This window comes from Caretta caretta, chromosome 4 (assembly GCF_965140235.1).
Source record: "Caretta caretta isolate rCarCar2 chromosome 4, rCarCar1.hap1, whole genome shotgun sequence".
Classification (NCBI taxonomy): Eukaryota; Metazoa; Chordata; order Testudines; family Cheloniidae; genus Caretta; species Caretta caretta.
In genome coordinates, this window is record NC_134209.1 from 128235278 (window position 1) to 128253948 (window position 18671).

General features: G+C 39.5%; 2 protein-coding genes across 13 annotated transcripts in view; both read right to left on the reverse strand.

Annotated features, from left to right (window-relative positions):
• The window catches only part of JAKMIP1 (janus kinase and microtubule interacting protein 1), a 257217-nt gene that overhangs the window by 73129 nt on the left and 165417 nt on the right, over positions 1-18671 (reverse strand). For all 12 annotated transcript variants that reach the window (XM_075128044.1, XM_075128043.1, XM_075128035.1 and 9 more), the window contains 4 exons: positions 15047-15193; positions 14293-14433; positions 12375-12434; positions 307-435 (listed from right to left, as the gene is read on the reverse strand). In XM_075128044.1, the coding sequence (XP_074984145.1) occupies positions 307-435; positions 12375-12434; positions 14293-14433; positions 15047-15193 (477 nt within the window). The remainder of the gene's footprint in view (positions 1-306; positions 436-12374; positions 12435-14292; positions 14434-15046; positions 15194-18671) is intronic.
• LOC142071946 (uncharacterized) lies at positions 1158-6609 on the reverse strand. Its single transcript, XM_075128048.1, has one exon. It carries the CDS (start codon positions 4345-4347, stop codon positions 4228-4230), a length of 120 nt encoding a protein of 39 aa, XP_074984149.1. The 5' UTR covers positions 4348-6609; the 3' UTR covers positions 1158-4227.

Genomic DNA, 18671 nt, shown 5'->3' on the forward strand with positions numbered 1-18671 from the left:
GTGATCATCTAGTCTGATCTGTACACCACAGGCCACAGAACTTCCCCCACATAAGTCCAGAGTATATTTTTTAGAAATCATCCAATCTTGATTTTAAAATTGTCAGTAATAGAGAATCCACCATGACTCTTGCTAAGTTGTTCCAGTAAGTTAATTACTCCTACTGCTAAAAATTTACACCTTATTTCCAGTCTTTTACTAGACTTAAAACAACTGTTTAAGCTGCAAATGCAGAAATACAGAGAAATAGGAAAAATATTAACATTCATTTTGTATGTTTTATTATGAAGACACTTTGTTACTTACATCATCCAAGTCTTCTTCTGGTGTTGCTGGCGTTCTGTCTGTTTTGTCCGTGTTATATGAAGTTACAGATGAGGTTTCAGAGTCAACAGATTCTTCGTCAAACCCAAAAAACGTCTCCACAACATGCCTCTGAAATGTCAGTTTTTCTAGGTTACTAATAGGACATTCAGTAATAATCTATAACCTGGTTAAATAGACAGCAAAAAAGGTCTTCAGTAAATCCTAGTCTGGCTTTACTCTCAAGATGCTTTGATTCTTACCCACAAGGACAAGAGGCTCAAGTTGGGACACCTTGGCAGTCCCGTTGATTTCAATGGACCTACTAAGGGCTGTAGGATTAAGTCCCTGGTAACAAACTGAGAGAGCCTGGGAAGACAAGAGTGTTGCTCCCTCCATGTGTATGCACCATTTGAATGCTGGTAAAGAAATTATTCCTTTCAGCATCTTTTACTCGAGTGTTTCAAAGAATCAGACAGCATATTGCACTTGATAGCTGCTAAATACGGTCATGCTCTACCACAAGTATAAAATACACTTAACCACACAGAAAATCATCCATGTTTTGAGATATTAGGTAACCAACCTATTGAGATGCAACATACAAGAGGGCGTTAGAAGAGGGGTATAGCGTATTCAAAAAAGTTATTCACTGACATTTGTCATTCACGTTATTAATAAAAACAAAACCAAAAAAAATCAGAAAGTAGAGCTTAAAAATATGTATTTTTCAAAATTATTGCAATCAACTTGAAGATATCAGTTCATATATCTTCATTTGTCTGAAATACGATCATTTCAAAAATGAGAAAAATGGATTCTCTAGAAAGAAAAAATAAATACCAGCATGTTTAAGGAAAATTAATCTTTAGTGAAAATTAATATTTCAATGAATTTTTTTTTACATCACAGATAACATAACATTGAATTAATGGGTACAGAATATAACAGAACCACATTAAAAGGTACAGGCAAGTAGCGTATACATAACACGGATCATGAAAGATATTAGATCAGCTACCAATGTCAGCAGGCAAATAAAAAGTCATAACTGCAATGAATCTTTATAGGACTGATAAAAAAGTAAACTGGTCTTAAAATTATCAACCTTTCTGTGCTCTCCTTACTTCAGTTTTTGATACATGCCCAGAATACAGTAACTCTGTAGAAAATTCTGCTGCTTCAAAAATAAAAGCATCGTTTAGACATTCAATTGTGAAAGTTAAACTCTCTTAGTTCTGCTGAAGATCAACAGTTGCAGGAGGGGATACAGGCCACAGCTTAAATTAGCACAACTCATCAACTGCTAAACCAATCATTCTGTGCTGCTAATCAAACCATTCTCCGTAGGATGAGTGTTGAGACAGGCATCATGGCTTACTGGGTAGAGAACCGGAGACCTGGGTTCAATTCCTGGCTGTGCCATTGGCCTGCTGGGTGAACTGGACATTTCACCTCTGTTCCTCAGTTTCCCCATTTGTAAAATGGAGAGAGTGATACTGACCCCTTCGTAAAGTGTTTTGAGATATACTGATGTAAAGCACAATAAAGAGCAAGGTGTTACTGTTCTGCAGCATTGCCACTCTCACTTGCGCTAGGCTGACTTGAGCAGAGCAACTTAAGCTAACTTGCTGTGAAGACAAACCCTTAGAATACTTAAAAATTTCACTCACAGACTGAATTAAGAGCCTAATGTTTCTAGTATAAAAATCCCCTTTCAAAGATGTTATGTTCATGTTGAAAAAAGTTCAAAAACTGAAAGAAAGTAGAAACCTGAATAAAGCCTGGACTCTTCATAACTCTGCAGAGGCCACAAATATAGACCCATGCACTTGAAAGATCTCTAGAGATCAGCCTTCCCTTTCCAATCCATTGGGTCATTAGGAATTGCTACCCAATCTATACAGAGGGAGGCAAAAAGAAAAGGGATTTAAGTACTAAAACCTGCTCAGGTACACAGCTATTTTTAGTTATTCAGTAAGCTCCAGAACTTTTCTATGTTGTATGTTAGAACTTTTCTATGTTATATGTTAGAACTATGTTTAAGACAAGACATTTAAGATGGAAATTAATCCAAGAATTTTAATTCTCTCCTCTAGCATTCACATTCTTCATAATCCTTAGCTTTAGAGAAAGTTTGTTTTCCTTCATTATAAGTCCTTTAGAAAAGAACAAATAAATCATGGTGCACAATGTGTATGTGAACCACTGAAGAAACACCCAGCAATACCTACAGGGAGCATCAGTAGCATCATTAAACTCAGGACAAAAGTGTGTTCATCAACACTGAAATGTTCTTTGCAAATATTGAGACAAACCATAGCTAGATTTATAAATAACTCAGCTTGAATACCTGTTGCTTTAAGAAGAGGTGATCTCAGGGAATAAAAACAAACACAAAAGATTGGTCCTTTTGGTTTATGTAATAGAGCCTTGTTGATTACAGGGATTATTTAAAAATAATAGCTACTGAACTATCAATATACAGATATATTTAAACATTTAAACTCAGCATATTTAAACACATCATTGGCACCAGGCCTCCAGGAAATATCCAGACATTGTAATAAATAATGCAAATGATAATTAGATAGGGGAAATTCCCATGGCATGGAAACACTCAAAATCTTCAAGGATAGTCAAGGATTGCTAAATACTACACATATTTGTGTATAATATTTTGGGTTTACAGCGAATCTGTTTCATTTACTTTTTATAAACACTGCTAATTACTACGCCTGAATGGAGAATTTGCCTGTTTGTTTTTGCGTTGATTACATACTTGCTGGGACACAATGTAGTATTTAGCCATTGCACATTAATGGCATATTTATGAATTACATCATGAGATAATCACACAATTGTCATTATTAATAATAACTATTTATTGTTGCAAGTGTGATAGTCTAATATTTGTAGCAATTGGCTATAAAAATGGATTCATATACAACACACAACAAATAAACTGACCGGGAAACAGCTAGAGGGAAAAAAATCAGACAGACAGTTGACCCAAAGTTGATAAAGTGGTAAGAAAATTTTACTACCTGATAATAAATACTATGATAAACAATATATATGCACACACACACACACACACACACACACACATAGAGATCATGAAAGATCATACCTATTAATTCAAAAATCTGATTTAAAATAGATTTCTAAAATATATGTATTCTAATGTGCCTTTTATTATTCTGCTTGCTCTTTTTAACTATACTATTTATGTCAGAATTTTTCTTAAAATGTGTAAAACCCTTGAAATTGTATTTGTATATATTGTTTGTAATTCTAGAAAGTTGTTAATTAAAGGTGTTATTTTTGTGTACACATATGCAATCCTAAAGTTCAGATCATAACTGTCAGTGTAAAATGTCCATCTCAATAACTGAAAATATGCATAAGAAAAATCTGAAATATTTGGCAATAATTAGTGCAAATTAGGATGTAATTTTGGATTTCTATACCAATGTTTTCACACATACTTTTACAGTATAATTGTGCATTACATTTTTGCAATTAATGTTTAGAAGTTCAATAGGACTTATGACAGAGTAAATATATTTTCAGAACATGAAGATCTACAAAATATTCTGTATCTCAGTGGTGATTCCTGTTGAGTCAAAACTAGTCAATTTGATTAATGTTGACAAAATTTGTGATGCAGAGTCTGTGCCATAAAATATATAGATGTTATTGCATACAAATATCTATATATATAATAGTACTACATTTAATTGAATTAGATAGGTCTACATGCATATGAACCACCTAATTTCTATATAGCCTCAGTGGCTTCATCTTCCCACACGATTTAAGTATCACACATTATTTTCAAGTGATTAAATCAAAACAGGAGAAGTGGCTAAATCACAATGAACTGAATTACGCTGTAATTAGAACAAATCAGCTATTAATTTATAGCTTCTTACCTTTGTGTTTATAAGTCATTTCCTGGCAGCCAGAAAAATATAGGCACACCAGAGCACACAGACAGATAAAAAAAGAGAAATATAAGACAAGAAGTATGTACTCCATTGCGCTGGTTTGAAGAGTGAACAGTTTCAGTTGTAATCACAAACACAGCCCATTTACTAAAGCTTACAAAGCAGAAATTCGTCTTTTGAGTCCCACAGTTTCAGTTATGGGCAATTTTGTTGATGTCAAAGCAATGACTCCAATTTTTATTTTATCATTGTAATTCCATTCTAGAGATAAAAGCCTTTCCAGGATTTCATGGTTCTTTGTCATATATTTCAAAAAACTGAAAAAAGCCCTGAACTACAGTGAATCCTAAGCAGAAAAGAGACCTTTAAAATATTCTCATTACTTCAAGGAATCTGATGTCACATGCAATTATTAAGAAATTTCTATCAGCTCCGGCTGCTCTTTCTCACCGAAGAAAATCTAGGAGGTTGAGTGTGTGTGGTGATTATATTTCTTCTCTGAGTACCCTGCACTCAGATGTTATAAAGCTCCACCCCACAGTGCTCCTCTTTACCTCTTAGAGACCTGAGCTGGTTGCCAGCAATGTTCTAGAGATTCATACATCCCCTGACAATTAGAAGACTGCACAGCAAAAGCTACAGTAGCAACAGTAACCTGGCGCAGAAGAAATATAGCTGGGAAAAACAGGTAAGACTTTGGCATTTCCAAAAGCGTGCCAGCTGAACTAAAACTACTCTCACATGAGAAGACTCTAAAATCTAACTGGACCAGGCAAGTACACCATTTTTCCTATCAGATGTCTTAAGTACCACAATATGAATTTACAAAAAATAAAAGGAGGACTTGTGGCACCTTAGAGACTAACAAATTTATTTGCGCATAAACTTTCGTGAGCTACGACTCACTTCATCAGATATGTACTTTGTTCTAGCTAACAAGCAAAGCTGACTGCAGGCTATCAACATTAAAAAACAAACATGGAGGAGTTGTTGCTTCCGCACAACCTTCGCATGCTGAGAATTATAGAAGACAGATCTTAAAAGGTACCATCTCAGGGAAAAAAAACAATTGTTCGGATGCAGTTCCTTCCCACTCACGTACATATCCATCACCTATTTATTAACAGGTTACAAAATTAAATCTTCACTGCACAGCAATCCTTCCAACCAATCTAGAAAAGTTACATGTTTTCAGTATTCTGGAGTCAGCACTAATCCATAAATGGTTAATTTAATCTCCCCAGTCCTTGTATTTAACAAATCTCTTTTTGCCCTTGGTCAGGGTTCTACTGATAGCGGCACAACTGAAGGTGCATGGGAGCCTGGTGCTTCACTCCACCTCCGGCTCCACCTCCAACGTCCTAACCAGTGAATGACCATCTGCTTCAGGCTCATTCATCTGGGTCACTATTCCCTTAGAAAAAAGAAAAGGAGTACTTGTGGAACCTTAGAGACTAACAAATATATTTGATATATAAGCTGTCGCTCACGAAAGTTTATGCTCAAATAAATTGGTTAGTCTCTAAGGTGCCACAAGTACTCCTTTTCTTCCTGATATAGTTGTTATATTCCTACTAAAACAATAGAGTAACCCCACTGATTTCTGTGCTCACTTAAGGCTCTGTGTGGTGGGGCACAGAAAATGAGAAAGCAGAATACTGAATAATTCCATCTTTTTCAGAACACCGACTCAGAATTGGAAGACACATTAGTCAGCAGCCATTTACAAATGTTAATCAGCAAGACAATGGAAATGCTCCCAAATACTGATTTAAACATCCATAGTTGAGGACCTTTTCTTTAAAACACACTGACTGCAGAGCAATTTTTAAAACACAAGCGGGAGGCGGGGATATTGGAATACTGTAGGTCAAGACATTTGTCTTCACTAGGTTTTCTAGTAATATTACACCTTCCCAAATCAGAGTTTATTCAGCTCTCTTTTTCCACTCTAAAACATCAGCAAGGACAAGACATAGTGGTTTATCTTATTTTGGCAAAATATATATTTTCAGGGACAATCATGTATAGCTACTGACAGTTATGGTCACAAAACAAATGGTATAGTGTATAATGGGAATGCCATTCAGGATTTTGATGTCTTTACTGGACTGGACCTTTCTAAATTGTCATCCCATTCATGGGGAAAACAAGGAGTAGACACAAAAAATTCTTTGGCAACTGTGGGAAAAGTTTATTTAAAAGGTGAGACTGATAGGCTTTTGATGTGATAGGCAATGACCACTCAAATTGAAACTGATAATGTTTTTTTTTTTTAAATTATGAACTGTGAATATGTTGAATTTATGGGGAAACTTTCAAAATCAGCAGCTGGGAAAGGTATGGCTAAGCATGCCCCATTAGGAGCTAATTTAAATAGTAAAGTAAAAACATCTTCTAGGAAGTGAATGCAATGTTAAGAAACTACATAAATGATCATCATGTTCCCATTATGCCTCAGGCATTTAGGGCAGCGAGGAAGCTCCTCCATTGCTGTCTGTTTCTGGCAAGTCTTTCAATGATTCTCCATCTGAGCCCCAGGTTTTTCAGCTCGGCTTCCACAACTCTTTGTCATGTTGTTTTCGGGCGGCCTCATTTTCGCTTGCCTTCAGGTGTCCATCTTATTGCTACTCTGGTGATGGAATCAGTTTCCATCCAAAGCACATGGCCAATCCATTTCCAGAGCTTCCTGGTTGGAAGCTGGTTCTCATATCCTCTTGGCTGCACTGTGTCAATGGATCTTGGTTTGTGATAGGTCTAAGCCAAAAGATACAGAGGATTTTTGTGAGGCAGGTTGTATGGAATGAAGACATTTTGGACAGGTCATACTTTCTTATTCCCCAGCATTCTGCACTATAAAGTAATGTTGAAAGTACGCAGCTCTGATAAATCTTGAGTTTGGTTTTGGCTTTGTATTTTGATGATTTCCAGACTGTAATTTAAGCTCCTGAAGGTGTTCCTGGCTTTACTGACTTTGTTCCGGATGTCCTGGCTGATGGTGCTGCCCAAGTATGTGAATGTTTCTACATTGGTGAGAACATAATCCTCTATCTCTACTGGTGATGGTGAGGCAACATTAAACGTCATGATATAAGTCTAATTGCGGTTGATTTTCAGTAAAATTTGCTGGCTGAATGCGTGGAGTCTGAATGCGCTGAATGTGTTGTTTTTTCTTGTATACGGTGTTGGGTATGTGCTAGGACAGCAAGATCATCTGCAAAGTCCACGTCTTTAAGGGACAGAAGGGTGTCCATTTAATGCCTCTTGTCATGTCTTCTGTTGTACGCTGCATTACCCAGTTGATGGCAATGCTGAAGAGGATTGCAGACATGACACACCCCTGACATACTCCTGTTTTGACTTCAAAACGGAGCTCACTGTGATCAACACTGCATGTAAAGTTGAAATAGAAGCTTTTGGTGATGTTGATTATACAGAGAGGGATTCCATATGCCTGCAGAACGTGCCATAGGCTGGTCCTGTGAATGCTATCAAAAGCCTTCTCAAAAGTCTATGAAGTTTATGTAGAGTTGTGGTTGCCATTCTAAGCATTGTTCTATTATGTTTCGTAGAGTGAAGATCTGGTCTGTGGATCCACACCCTTTCCGAAAACCAGCTTGCTCTTTTCTGAAAATGCTATCAACTGCCTCTGATATATGCTGGACTATGATCTTACACAATACTTTGCTTGGCACAGATAAAAGGGTGATACTACGCCAATTATTACAATCTCTGAGAGTTCAGTTCCTTTCTTTGGTATCTTCACTATAACGCCATTGGTCCACTCATCTGGTACTTTTTCCCTTTCCCAGACTGATGTAAATAGAGGTGCCAGGATAGATGCTGCTAACTCAGGATTTACCCTGGACAATTCTGCATTCAAGATATCCTTGCCAGGAGATTTCCCATTTTTTAAGGATTTGATGGCTTGAATGATCTCTTCCCTTAGTTGGGGTGTCTGTGCTGATATCAAGATCTTCTTCTGCCTCCTGGATGTTTGCTTCCTCTTTAGGTGGCTCCCTGTTCAGCGATTCTTTGAAATGCTCTGTCCAGCGCATTTCTTGTTCTTTTTCTGTTGTTAGTAAAGGCCTTGTTTGGCCCTGATGAGAGTGTTTGTTGATGTCCGCCATTTACCACTGATAAGCCGCGTCATTTTGTAGATGGTTCCTTGTTCATCATGAGCAGCTGCATCCTCTGCTTGTGTTGCCAGATTATCAATATACTGTTCTTTGTCCACTCTCACAAGGCATTTGACCTCCTGCTGTGCCTTGCTATACTGCTCGCAGTATTTGTCCTTTAGCTTCTGGGATTTTGTATCAAACTTTTTTCTTCAGGGCTCGTCTGGTTTCTATGGCGTCCCATGTTCTGGGTATAATCCACTTCTTCCTTCTTTTCTGCCTGTAGCCTAGACAGGCTTCACTGCTCTGTTTATAAACTGCTGTTACTTTGTCCCACTTCTTGTTGATCTCCTCATCTGCATTCCTCTCCTCTTCATCAAGGTCTGCAAGTGCCTGAAACCTGCTCTTTAACTGCAGAATGAAGGCTTCCTGTATTTCAGGGGACTTTAGCTTGTCACTGTCATAACGTCTATGTCTCTTGTTTGGTGGCCCCACACTTCTCAGTTTTAGCTTGATGGAGGCTGTCACTAGGTAGCGGTCACTGCCAACATCGGCTCCCTTCTCACTTTTACATCTGTCAGTGAGCATCGCCATTTGCCATTGATCATTATATGATCAAACTGGTTCTTACCTCTGCCCTTTGGAGAACACCACGTCAGCTTATGAATTTCAAGATGTTGAAATAGGGTTCCGCCGATGACTAAGTCGTTTATATTGCAGAAATCAACAAGCCTTTCTCCATTTTCATTTATGGTGCCACACTCATGTCTTCCCATTGCTCTGTTTGTGTTGACCTTACTGACCTTGGCATTCAGGTCTCCGATGACGATAGTTAGGTAGTGGCGTGGTATTCTCTCTAACTCTGCCTGTAATGTAAGGTGGAATTTGTCCTTTATTTCTTCATCACTGCCATCTGTCAGAGCATAGCACTGAATCAGGGTGATATTATTGTGTTTCCCTTTCAGTCTGGTCTCATAAGTCTCCTGATGACAGTCTTCCATTCAAGCAGGGAATGTTCCATTTCCTTCTTCAAAAGGATGGCAACACCCTCATGGTGTTGTCCATCATCCCTTCCAGAATATAGCAAAGGTTTTCCCAAGGCTGTTGTTAATCTTCCTGTCCTGTCCATCTGCTTTTGCCGACACCCAGGATGTGTAAGATATAGTGTCTCATCTCTGCTGTGAGCTGAGCTAGCTTCCCTGTTTCATGCATTGTCTGTACGTTCCAAAAACCAAGTTTGTTTTTTGTCTTGTCCCGCGGTGGCTGGGAGTGGCGGGCGGTCCCACCTGCCGCCCGTGATGGCCAGGATCTGCAGCGGGGCTGCCGCTGTCTGGGGCAGTACCCCCGCAGCTCCCTGCCTCTGCGGATCTTTGGAAGTCACGGATTCTGGAAGTCACGTTAAAGCGCAGCCTTAACTATAAAGCAAGTGTTATTTCAGTGTACAGCAGAACCACACTAATTCCCACTTCTGCTAACCCACAAATGTGTGGCCTGTATATACACACGTGTGCGCGTTAGCAACTAGCTTTTCAGAAAAGATTTGTCAACTTGGTGTTGAGCACTTCAGTCTTCATGCCAGTGGCTTCCTTTTGGCTTTCATCACTGGCAGTCAGATGGGTCATTGATTCCTGAAGGCCATCACACACAGTAATGGTCGATTTCTCCATCACTGATTCCGTAACATATTTTGTTTTTTAGGGGACAGGTTTGTTAGCCCTGTGACTAACCCCCAACCTGGAGGACCAGGGTGTGTGTTTTGTCTGGCCCCTCCCACACAGACCAATCTAGCATGTTTGTACCTACCAGGAGCAAAAAGACCACGCAGACACAGACTCTGGGGATCGTTAGAGCACGCCAGCTGTCATGCCACCACAAGGCATGGACATGAGAGGACATAAAAGTACATAAAATTGAGTCGTAATCACTCAATGTCCAAGTGAAACTGTCCAAAATAATAAAAAGAAAAATCTCACTGTAATCGCTGCAAAAGTCAGTCGACAACTGTGCATGACATGGTCAGAACAAACGTAGAACAACAGAGTTTTTGTTGGAATAATGAGGGCTAAGCCACACCAAACCTCATTTGCTTTCTGAGTCAAGTTGCTCCAAATCTGATTTTGACTAGCCAGAGTAAACAGATGGCAGCACCCACAATATACTAGGCACATTCCAGATAGAGAAATAGGCATTAGAGAAGGCGCTCACAGCCAGAGAGAGGGCAGGGAAAGGGTGCCATGTATAAGAAAAGTGGTCAAAGTGGTTTTATTATGTTTTGTTAATACACGCTTATAGTAACACAGGATTTTTCCAATAATTAAAGTATTGTAGAAGCTAGCATCCCACCTCTTTCCTTCATTACTGATATTCCTAGTGTCACATAATATGGCTATCACCCTCTCATTAAAAGGAAATGAAAGTAGTAAACTACTTTTAATAAAAACAAGTATTTTATAATCCCAAAGACTACAGTTTAAAACAGTGTTAGGACTCTTTATTGTACAATATTGAACATATGATCAGATACAGAAATATTAATTTTATTTTTAAAGGGCCCCACTTTTATCTCTGCCACAGATGAACTTCCAGGGTTGTTATGCCTAGCCTGAATAATACAGATCTGCTATAACCTCACCCTATATCACACTTTTGCAAGGCTTATGGATTTCTTTGAAACTATTCTCTCTGTATAAAACAAATGCAATATTATGAACACTGTTTAAAAATATTTCTAGTGAGACACAGAACCAAAAATATATCCGAAGTCGTTCTTTCAGAACCTATACACTATAAAAGTGAAAGTAATAAAAAAGCACCACCATGAGGACATAATGAGTATGCCATCAAGAACACACTATAAATAAGGCTAAGATTTTGTCATGGATATTTTTAGTAAAAGTCACAGACAGGTCACGGGCAATAATGAAAAATTCATGCAAGCCCATGACCTGTCCCTGACTTTTACTAAAACTATCCATGACAAAATGGGAAGCCAGGGCATCTGCCAGTGGGCTGGGAGTCCAGAGACCCCCATCACCCGTGGGGGCTCAGAGCTCCAGGAACCCCCTTGCCACCCGCGGCGGCTGGGAGTGGTGGGGGGTCCCACCTGCCGCCCGTGGTGGCCAGGATCTGCAGGAGGGCTACCACTGTCTGAGGCAGTACCCCCGCAGCTCCCTGCCTCTGCGGGTCTTTGAAAGTCATGGATTCTGTGACTTCCGTGACTAAAGCGCAGCCTTAATTATAAAGCAAGTGTTATTTCAATGTACAGCAGAACCACACTAATTCCCACTTCTGCTAACCCACAAATGCGCGGCATGTATATACACACGCGTGCGTGCGTTAGCAACTAGCTTTTCAGGGAAGATTTTATAGTAGATTTCATTACTTAAAATATATATAAAAAACTTAAAAATATATATTACTACGATACAACTACCATTGGACTTTGAATGTATACACTAAAACAAAATCTACCATTGTCTAAATAAATGAATACCATGTTTTGTTCTTTCATTTTTGCATTCCATATTGCACTCCAGTTCAAATTAGCTATGCTCCATTTTACTACTTATACATCAAATACTGTTCAAGTTAAATTTCTAAAGATATAGAGGGCTAAATTTTCAAATGTGACTAATAATTTGGGGCATCCAACTTGTGATACCTTCAAAGGGCCTGATTTTTAGGAAGTGCTAAGCACCAGCCCGCAGAAAAATCAGATCCCTTTTAAAGCTGCCTGAAGTCACATTTGAAAATTCAGGCCTTGGTGGCTACAAATTATTTAGATTTTCTTTTAAGGGGGTGTGTGTGTGAGTGTGAGTGTGAGTGAGAGAACTTTGGCTAGGAACATGGACTTAGGGAGTGTTAATTATCATTTGTTAGAAATAATGGGTAAAATCATTCAATGGAGTTTTACCATTGACTTAAATGGAGCCCATATTTCACCCAAAAAGTTTGTATGACATTTGCAAGATACAAAATAGCTGGTACACCAGACTCTCACCTTTGGAGGTTTCAAACTTTTCCTTTTTGGTTTTTTAGGGCGTAACAAGCGTTCTCTTTCCTAGAGTAAAAGAGATGATTTTACTTCTTTAACACATATTTAGATTACACGTGACAAAAGGAAACATCATCAAATGTTTTCTTAAAGCATGAGGCAAAGTTACAAACAGCATAAATACTTCTTGAAATATTTAAACAAGAACATTGCCTTGAATGTTTTTCCCTTGAAGCTCAAGAACATTCAGCAATGTACTCCACAGGTTTATCTTGAAATTGGCAGGAAAAGGTTTGTAAAATACGGGGGCACAGATTTCTGACCGTTCTTTTTTCTCTGAATATTCTCGAAATATAGCAACACCCATCGACAGGCAAGAATGTGCCCTGCCTTCTCAGCCTGACGATCAATAGCAAAGACTAGCTCAGTTTTATTAGTCCTAAATCAGTCGGTCACATACATTCTGACACAGAACCACGTATATGAAGATATTTTTTGTTTGCGGCTGCTTTTAAAAAATAAATAAATAAATAAATAAGGGAACACACGATGTAGGTTACTCAGCCTCCCAAGGGCAGGGGTGCTAAGAAGGTAAGGCACTGACTGTTCACGCTTACAGGACTCAGCTCTGAATACAAATTAGGAAGCTCAAGCACAAGTTTGTTGGTGTCTGATCCCAGTTACCTTGTGCCTTTCTTTTAGCATCCGCTTTGAAGAAGATTGTAACAAATCTATGTTGTAAAATAAGAAGGTCACAAATATGCCTAGGACTTTTAGATCTTGCGATCATTCAGCCAAAGAATACTGACTTAACCTTCAGAGGGGGTAGCAGGAGAAGGTAACAGTCGGTAGAAAGAGACAAGAAGAGGGAGGGAAGGAAAAGATAACGTGTAGGTCCTCCCTCCAAACTTTTTTTTAATCCTCTTTTATTCTGCTAACTCCCCCCTCCCTTTACCCTAATTCTATTATCCTTTCCAGCTTTACTCTGACCTACCAATTTCTGTGTCCTTCCCTGCAATTCTTCCAGTTTTAAAAGGATTACAGTGATTTTAGGTTTCTAACTCTAATTGCTGCTAGAGCAGCTGTCTCTCATCTGCCGATATTGAACTACAGCCCGCTGGAATACTCAAGTCAGGGCTTCTTTTTAGTAATTCAATCCAGAAAGTGGAAGAATAGTAAACTACCAATGCTTGTTTTGAAATGGTGAAGTAATCCATAATCCATCTCTGCCAGCACACTGCTCCAGAGGAGAAAATTTGGGAATGTGCACAGTAATTCAGAATAATGATGGTAACTTAAATGGCACCTTCAAAGAATTTTACAAACTTTTATGGGAACCCCTTCATCTTCACCTAAATGCGCCAGCTTCTGCGGTGAAATGCAGCAGGTGTTTCATGTTGCACAGCAACACAACAGTTTAGAGTCGGAAGTGAAAAATACATCTGATGGAATTTTCGGTGCAGTCACCCACATCAGAATCTGGCCAAGACACAAGATGTTACCTGGCGTCCTGTCCTGCATACAGTATTGTAGTGTATTGTATTGTACTTTGACCATGAGAGGTCAAGATCTCCGTTTCATGTCTTACTTCCCCAATACCTCTAATGATCACTAATGATGCAATGAAGAGCGCCACTTGCCGATTCTTCAACATCATTTTCTGCAGTACCTTACAAATCAACTTTTCAGGTATTCACCAGGCAAGTCTGAGTTATGAGATCACCACTTGGTATGGCTGCAATAAGACCACTGATGCGCTACGGAAACTCAAATTTACTACAAAGGGAATAAACAAAGTGCTGAAGAACTATTTTTCATGTCACTACACTGCCAGTTTTAACTGTACTCAATCCAAATTAACTTGAATATTGCTCTCAGATGATAGGTTTATGCATGTATGTGTACTGAACATGTTTAGTATTACCACTGTGAGATCATCAATAACATGCTGCTGCTCTATGACTTGCAGTCTCAGGAATTCCATTTCTTGTTCCTCTCGTGTGCTACTGAGATCATTCAAGGAAGTGTGTCTCTTCAAAGTTGGCTGTGTGGATAACTTTTCTTTCTGCAAAAATCAAGTTTATTATTAACACAACCAATTCTTAAATGTCTTTCTGCAGCATTAGGTAAAACCCTCACCTCTGATACACTGACGTGATGCTCCAGCACAACTAAAGCACAATATTTCCACCAAGCAAATATTTACACTTTAAACACATACAGAGTATATTCTGCATCTCACTTGGACATCTAAAACTAGGATGGAGAAAGCACTGGTGAATATACTCTAGAGAACAATCCTGAAAAGGGTCTTTACCATCTCTAGTTTATACAAGTCAAATTCAGCTCTGACATATACATCCATGCAAAATCCCATGGTATGCCAAGGTGAATTTTAGCCCTCTATTTTATACCCTTTACACATTAAAGCCACAATGATCCTTATTCTTAATAATTTTGTTTAATAAATGACAAAGCAAATAAAAATAAACTCTCTGATTTTAGAATACTATCCACCACTAGCATATTGTATTTGACATTGACACTTTCACATGGCTTAGCTTCTGACACACCAGTATTTATCTGAGTAAGAGCCACACATTTGTTTTCAACTCTAAGCTACTAAGAGCAGCTGCTCTTACAAAGTAACCTCTGATACGTATGAGACAGTTACTTACCATTTCTGCATTTTCCCTTGTGAGATTTTTAATTTTTTCTTCCATCCTCTGGATACACTGTAACATGTCCTCATTCTTTTTGGTCATCCTCTTGTTTTTCTCTACAAGGGGCTTCAGCTGACCTTCTGTCTCCCGAGAACGTTTCAGCTGCAAAGGGGGAGGAACCCCAAAATGTCAGTTAATCATAATCTGGGCTACAATGACCTGAAAGGAGGAGAAACACTTGGCTTTTCACTCCCCCTTTATTTCTCATTAATTTCATTCATTCATTCATAAAGAATATTTTTCTGCTTACACACCACAGCTGAACTATACTGTATGCATCTAAAAACATATAGCCTTAGCTTGTTACCAAAGTGAAACTAACATGGCAGTCAATGCAGGTTTGAGTAAAAAAAAAATATATCAATGGCAAGGATGCAGCACTCACTATTTAACACAGTTGAAAATGCCCTCATTGCTAAGGCTGGTCTTTGCCATTATACATCATATTTTGTTCTTGGGAAGCACACAGAATTCACATGGTTTATAAAAGTGCTCTCTTGATAAACCGTAAATCTTATTATGCATGTGCTTCCAGTGAGTTATTAGCCCTTTTCCTAGAGAACAAAATATGATAGTTACCTTTCACCCATTTAAATATTCTTTATTAGAAATATACCACGCTCCCTTATTTTAAGGAAATTATACCTAATGTGTAATTAGCACAACCAGGGAGTCAGCCAGAGGGCACAGATTCAATCTCAGGGTTCTGCTGACATTTTCAGCTGCTCAGTTTTGTTCCCCTGGTTTTATGATGTCAGACAATCATCTCAAGTAAATTACTGGCCTTTCCCCAATTTGTGGTATTCAGTATTTTACTATTTTTATCTCCATAATCCTTGGACTATTCTGTTTCCCTACTTTTATCATCAAAAAGACTTTAATATGCAGTGGGCTTTAACTGCAACTTCAGGAAGATAACATTTTTCTTAAAGATTTGTTTCTTTGTTTCATCTTGGGAAGGATATACATTTTTCTTATAAGAATTCAAGTACAGCAGTTTACAAAGTGCCTCCTCATATAGCAAAGCCTGATTTACCTTTTTTAAAGACATATTGGTGATGCCTTTACTCCAGGCATCCAGAAAAGTGTTTGAGTCATGCATGCCCCACATCCTACTTTAATTTAATAGGCCCCAAAGATTTCAGTCTGCAGTATTTTAGCATTTCTTAAGGGTGTGAAGGAAGGTAAATAGCACATGCAGGGAATGATCCAAGTACTAAATAACCTTTTCCTCCCAATAGCACACCAGATAAAAGAAGCAAAGTATTATTGAAAGAAAAAAAGTAAAGAAGAGCTAGAGCAAAACAATAAGATAGTCAAGAGCACAAAGGATATTCAGTATCCAAGAGTAATACTAGGACAATTACTTACAGCAAAACACCACCTTACCCAGGTCAGCCACACCTGTCCTTATGCTAATACAAATGAACCATTAAGGATCATGCAATATGATCCTAAAAAGTACGACAAGGGTGCTAGAACAATTTGTATAGTGGGGGTGCTGAGAGCCATTGAACCAAACTGTGAACCTGTAAATAATGGAAAGCACGTCAAGCCAGGGGATCTGGCAGCACCCCCAGTACTCCTAGTTCCAGCACCTATGAAAGAATATAGGAAATTATTTGAAGGGAAAAGCTATAGGAGAAGGGCATGATATTTCTCTCACTTACTCCAGTTTTTATACTAGGGTAGTACCATTAATAGCATTAGTCCTGATTTGCACCAAGGCCAAAGTGTCTAGTTTCCTTAAGCAGCCTACTGATTATCCCAGTTGAAGAAGCAGAAGATAAGGAATGCATCAGAGCTCTGCTCCAATATAGATTCTTTTAGAATGTGTATGATAAGAAATGGCTATTTACTGTAACTGTGGTTCTTCTAGAAGTAGGTGTGCACGTGTCCAGTGTGCCAGAGCAAGAGACTTTTGCCTGTCAGTACCAGTAGAGGGGCAGTGCTCGCACCTCATGGCTGCGGGCCCTCCTCTGGCTATATGAGGCACAGCCCCAATCCCCCCTCAGTTCCTTTGCACTGAAGTCCACGAGAGTAGACTCCGATACAGAGGGGGCAGTGAGTGCGTCATGGAATACACGTCTGCATCACATCTTAAAGAACCACAGTTACAGTAAGTAACCATTTCTTCTTCTTTGAGTAGATACAGAGGTGTTTCCACTTAGGTGATTCACAAGCAGTACCCCAATCCAGGGGCTCGGAGTCTACTGGAACAGGGATTGCAGGACTGCCCTTACAAGGCCTGGGTCCACATCTCTCTGTAGCCACCCTTCAGTAACCAGTCGTCAAGATCTGAGAAGATGTGGATTCTTTTCCTCCTGAGATACGCCAAGACCACCACCATGTATTTGGAGAAGACTGGGGAGGGGGGCAGAAGAGAGAACAAATGGGAGAACCGTGAACTGAAAGTGGCATTCTACCACACAACGAAGAAACTTCCTGTGACTCAGCAGAATTGCCACATGAAAGTAGGCACCTGAAGTTCCAGAGCAGTGAACCAGTCATTCTGAGACAGTGCTGGGAGGATAGCCAAAAGAGTGATCATGCGGAATCTCAGGTACTTGATGAATTTGTTGAGGCCATGAAGGTCAAGAATGGGTTTCATCCTGCCCTTGGATTTTGGTATCAGGAAGTACTGGGAGAAGAAGCTGGGTCCCCAGTGTTCCTACAGGAGTTCCTCCACCACTTCCAATGTTAGCACAGAGCTGACCTGTTCGACGAGCAGTGTCTTGTGAGAGGGGTCCCTGAAGAGAGATGTGGTGGGTAGGTGGGAAGGGGTGCGGAGAGGAACTGGACTGGACTGCTAGGCTCCAGCTGTCGGAAGTAATCAAATCCCAAGCATTGTAAAAACAGGCCAGCCTGTTCCCAAAGGGATGGGGGGATAAAGAGGATGGAGTAACGACTGGACCAGTGCTCTGGACTAAGGAGTCAAAATGGGTGCTTAGCAGACCTGAGCCCGACTGCTTTCTCTTGTGGGATTTATCCCTTTTTGTAGAGTAGTCTCACTGTTTCAGAGGGAAAGGTTGAGCAAAAGGAACGCTGCAGGCAGTATTGCTGCTGTGCCCCATCATGGCATCTTTGCACAGAAGGCATGTACACTCCTAAGGCCTCAAGGTAGCTGTGGAATCCTTAAAGAAATGCAAAGTATCATAAGTCTTGTCCAAGAACAAGACCCGGCAAGGGCAAGTCTTCAATGGCTTGTGGGATGTCCAAAGTGAGCCCACAGATTTGAAACCAGGAAGCCCTCCTCATAGTTACCACTAGGGCCATCACCCTGGCCTGGGTGTCCGCAAAGTCAAGGGTGGACTTCAGGATAATTTTGCTGCAAAGCAGCCTTCCACAACGAATGCCTGAAATTCCTCATCCTAGACGTCAGGGTAGGCAACTGGTCCTCAGATTTAGACATGGCTGACCAACTGAGGAAATTATACTTGGACAGAAAAGCTTGTTGACTCACAATCCTCATCTGAAGGGACAAGGAGGTATAGATATTTCTGCCCAGAAAGTCCAACTGCTTGGAGTCTCTGTCCTTTGGGGTAAATTTGAACCTATCCTGCTTGGCCCTGTCATTTAC

Excerpts from the sequence above, each read along its gene's own strand:
- LOC142071946 (XM_075128048.1), bottom strand. The coding sequence starts at position 4,347 with ATGGAGTACATACTTCTTGTCTTATATTTCTCTTTTTTTATCTGTCTG.